The 4,712-nt window shown below is 51.6% G+C and overlaps 1 protein-coding gene across 1 annotated transcript in view; it reads right to left on the reverse strand.

Annotated features, from left to right (window-relative positions):
* Positions 1–1,909: 1,909 nt before the first annotated feature.
* The window catches only part of PHACADRAFT_201888 (uncharacterized protein), a gene marked incomplete at both ends in the record, with an annotated part of 5,911 nt that continues 3,108 nt past the window's right edge, over positions 1,910–4,712 (reverse strand). Inside the window, 7 exons of the mRNA XM_007402161.1 lie at positions 1,910–2,054; positions 2,202–2,412; positions 3,739–3,841; positions 3,893–4,252; positions 4,311–4,328; positions 4,386–4,511; positions 4,573–4,606. Of these exons, the coding sequence (XP_007402223.1) occupies positions 1,910–2,054; positions 2,202–2,412; positions 3,739–3,841; positions 3,893–4,252; positions 4,311–4,328; positions 4,386–4,511; positions 4,573–4,606 (997 nt within the window). The remainder of the gene's footprint in view (positions 2,055–2,201; positions 2,413–3,738; positions 3,842–3,892; positions 4,253–4,310; positions 4,329–4,385; positions 4,512–4,572; positions 4,607–4,712) is intronic.

Consider the following 4,712-nt stretch of genomic DNA (forward strand, 5'->3'; position numbering starts at 1 on the left):
TAGGGGGTAGAAATAGAGCTTGAGGATGACGCAAAGACGCAAAGACGCAGAGAGCCAAGGACGCAGGGACGCAGCAATGCAGCAATGCAGCAACGCAGACGCAGAGATTTGAACGCAAAATTTCAAGTGTGCGAGAGGGGGGAGTCGTGTTCTGGCCTCAGGCTACGAGTACACGGGACTTACATACTACTGGTCCGAAAATCTACAGAAAACATGAGAAAATTCAGTAAAAATTTGCGGCGCGCCACGTCAGTTTTAAGGTATACTTTGAAGAGGCCGACCTTCAAGTCCAACGCAGGCGAAGCTGCGTCCTTGCTAGCGGACACATTGTGCAACACATACATCTTAGGCGGCGGCTCGCACTGGCATGTACTACGCCTGTCTTTCTCGGTAGATGTGTTTGTCGGTGAATTTCTGGTCGTCGTAGCGTGCATGCGGGTAGCTGTCTGCAATCGCGCTTGCGCGGGCCAATTTGGATTGCAGCAGGAACGTGCTCCGGGTGCGGGCTTAGGTTGTCGTGCGGAACGGCGCTACGCGAGAGTACATGTATAAAGTGCGGCGGGGCGCATCAGCATACTCTTGGGATGGGGGCGTTTTGCTGTAATGAGAATGCAGGTCAGAGAAAACAAAAACAGAACACACAGTAGCTGGCACTCACTAGCTTGCGGTAGAGCCTGCAAGCGTTACGACTGAGCTCATCGTCGAGACCGCAACGCCACAACGGAGCGCGGGCAGCACTGCAGTTCGAGCATTCTTTCTTGACACCACCAGGGGCAGAGCTAGTGGTGTTCGTAGCTGAGTTGACAGGTGTCGCACTAGAACCCGACGAACGCGAACGGGCGAAGCATCGGCGGGTGCTAGCCATTGGCATGTCGGCTTGACGAGGCCGCCGCCGCTCCCTGGCGGTGTAATTGATAGTCAGCTTCCCGAAGCGTAGCAGTGATGCCGTTGTAGCTCGAGAGAAGTCCAATGACGATGATCGCTGCGATGAGTGGGACATCGACAACGCCGAGGAATACAAGCAAGTGCCGTATGAGCGATAGCTCCTGGCGGACGATGGCGACTCGAAATTGTTGCTCATCTGGCGATGCTTCATGGACCGCATTTGCTCAGCGATGTCGCAGTGAGAGGTGTCAGGGTGCTGGAGTTCAGCCGACAAGTTGTACATCTGTGTCAGTTGGTCAGAGGTAAAGATCAGGGCACGAGAGCAAGGAAGCTGGTATTCATGAGTCGCTATTTTGCCCCGGTCACCGCCATCCATGCTGCCACCGTTAACTTGACAGTTTTACTGGTTCTGTGCGGCTAGATTTGCGAACGTGTTTATATTTATTTGAGCTGACGGGCAGCAGTCACTTTGATTCTCGCTGCTGTAGCTGGAGCAAGTTATTGAATCGAGCGCGAGAGTTCGCACGTTCAAGCTGCCCTCAGGCGAGGCGTCGTGACTGACCTCGGGACTAGCGGAAGGGGTCTCGGAGGTGTTGTCGCTGGCGCGGCAAGCAACTGGCGTGCCCGCATTCAAATAACATCAAACTTCATGGAAATCGGATGAGCCGAGCCATGAAACTTGTAGCTGCGGGAGGGAGCCAATTAGCATGCACAGATAGCAAGGGCCGCACTTACTAGAGACCGTGCACATTGCCAACAGCCTTGCCCTCGTTGTCTTTGCGCCCGAGTGGCGTCGCGGCGGTGTGGCAGCTTTAGCACTGTGCGACGACCTCTTGCGACTCCTGATAAGGGGCAGTCCGCGAGCGGCGCTCACTGTAGTTGTTGTGCATGCTCTTGGGACGGGGCATTCGTGCCTAATGTGCTGTAGTGAAAATGCGAATCAGAAAAAACAGGTGAGGACACACAGCAGCTGACACTTGCCAGCTTGCAATAGAGCACGCAGGCGTTGCAGCTGAGCTCACTGTCAAGACCGCGAGCCGTTTGCAGTGCGCAGGCTGAGCGATGGCCATTTACTGTTGACTGGGGTCGCGCTGGGCACAAGGCTCGGGCTGAGGCGGGACGGGGTGATCGTCTGTAGCACGAAATCTTCGGTGCTGTGCAGCGCTTCGCTGACGAGAGCATCAACTCGTCCTCATGCAGATGGTCGTCATATATAGGAGCAGAGGCGGTAACTTGCGCGCCGTTTGTTGCAGGTTTCATATCTTCTTCCTGATAAAGTTGAACCACTGCTTTGGCAAGCCTTGGAGCCTACTTACCAGTCACCAGGTCTGTCGCTGTTGAGAATCTCGTCGAGCAGGAGTTCGATAGTCGGACGGGGAGTAGAAAATCCGTCTGAGCTGCTGTGGGTGTTGGTGCTGAGGTCTACGCCATAGATAATGACGTTCGTGAGGGTGTGTGATGGATACAGTCGAGCAGAAGGATCAAAATCGGAGGGAAAGGGAGAAGAAAATTGGAGGGATGCAGAGTCTTTAGTTGTGTTGGCATCATTAGCATTGCTGTTGACCCTGGCAAATGAATACTTACAGCTGCACTGAGTAAGTAGCTAGTACTTCTTGTTGCATCGTTGCTGACATTAAACTCACAGGTAGTTGGGCGGCCTCACTTGTTGTCCTTGAACTCGGCAGAAGGCTTGAGATCGACACGGCATCTAGGTCGCAGGTGAAGCAAGCCGGTCAACACTGAAGATAAACTTCATATGGCGGAGCATGCTGTTGCGGCTCTATTTTGCATCCTCTTCATGCACGCGTTTAAGAGTGCGCAGCCGGATGATGTCTGTCAGGTGGTTGCGGCGGAAAGTAGAGGCCTGAGGTCCTTCAATGCTCCTAGTCGTTGACGGCGGCACAGAAGATTACTTGCCCACTTATCTGTGTGTAGTAGAGCGTGCAGGCGTTGCAGCAAAGCTCGTCCTTCAGACCACTGGTCGGGAGCATGGGTAGCGCCGCAGTTCGAGCGTCCTGCCTTGGCGTTGCTAGGAGCAGACCTGTTGATGTCCATAGTCAAATCACAGATGTCGCATTAGAGCCCAACAAGCGTGAACCATTCATGACGCGCATGCTGGGCAACAGCTGCTTACCGTTGACTCGGATCGCGCCCACGGGCACAGGGATCGAGCCGAGTATGGTTCGCTGTGGCAGCAAACTGTGTCATAAATCAATTGCTAAAATAGATGACCTACTTTGCTAGACTGTCTCTGTCTCTGATATAGGCAGTGTCCTGGAATTGGCAAACCTGTTGATGGCTATATGTCAAAGGCTCCGAGTTGGCGCTTGTGCCATTGCCAAACAGGGCAGCGCCACAAAGGTCTACTCGCTTTTCGGAAGAGGCACAATATATACACGCCTTGCTTTGCCATCTTTTTATTAGCCTGTTAAGTAGCAATGCTTTATATAGAATAAATGGTAAGTTTTGGCCATGATTATGGATAGTATAAACTACTACAAGGGAGTGAGCTACGGTTACTGTGGGAACATCTCCTTCAGCCGCAGAAACATATCTCCAGTCTCAACTGTATCTACAACCAAGTACTCATCAATGCGTGCCGGATCAGGATACAAAAGCGCGCCACGTATGATAGATCGCAGAGGTATGAAGGTGGTGGTTCTCTTTGCCTTCACGCAGTAGAGAGCCAGCTCGCGGTCGATGTTACGCTGAGCTTGAGTACGCATGGGGCTTTGCATAGCCTGCACTAATGCGAGAGGGTAGAGTTTCTCACCGTACTCGACAACGAATGCAAATTGGAGCTTGACAATGACATAATTGCCACCACCGGCATCAACAATGGCTCCGTCGTACCGCGGCTTTTGTGGAAGTCTGAAGAGCATCGTAGATAGTCGGTGACCATCTTCCAGGTGACTTTGGACTCGTAGTCTACTCGAAGATAGTGGCATTCAATTATCTGTGAAATAACCAGTTAGTTTGTGCATCAATGAAACTACTAGAGTCTGACCTTGTCCAAAAGCTTCAGCTTCGCTTGAATGCACCCAGAAGCGTCTCTGGGAATATTTGGAAGCTCTTCCGGTGGTAACTCTTTGAACCAGCCAGTCAGATAGTCATTGAGGCGAGAAGTAAAGTTACGGAAAGCTGGGTGGTTTGCATAGCTCTGCTCGACTGTTTCGAGGGATGCTGGGTGCTCTCGGCCGCCGGTATAGACCTGGTTGAATTGGAAACGCTCTGCTCGCGGCTTTCCTGTAGCTGGGTCGACGGGGTCATTGTTCTTGCCGAGAATGCTGTCCATAAGATTGTCGTATGCATTGATCCGATCCCGGAGTGAGTAAGCACAGAAAAACCAGTGATCAACTTTTGCAAGCTGCAGCAGACAAAATTATGGTGAGAACAACAAAGCAAGAAATAACAGCATAGCACACCTGGCCTTCCACATCTCTCTGATTTGAGTGGTCATGGTATATATCCCGTATACCTCCTTGCATTGACTCACTGACCCGTGTGCTAAAATTTCGCATGACCCCTTTGGCAAGAATATCATCGGGGGCATGGATATGCGAATGGTTCTTTGCGAAATTCCAGTCCTTGAGCTTTTTATCACCAACACAGAGTGGAGTATACTCCTAAAATAATCACAGGACAATGATGAGCAATGGATCCTGTATTCAGGCAGATACAACACACCTTGAGGGTCTCATAAAACTGCTGGATGGACCGCCTATAGGCCTCAATAGTCTTGGTTGTATGTACCTCGAAGCTTGCATACATATCGCACTCAACATACCGGCGAATGAGCTTCAGCAGGACATAACCGCGTTACTGAT

The sequence above is a fragment of the Phanerochaete carnosa genome, assembly GCF_000300595.1.
Source record: "Phanerochaete carnosa HHB-10118-sp unplaced genomic scaffold PHACAscaffold_38, whole genome shotgun sequence".
Taxonomy (NCBI): domain Eukaryota; kingdom Fungi; phylum Basidiomycota; class Agaricomycetes; order Polyporales; family Phanerochaetaceae; genus Phanerochaete; species Phanerochaete carnosa.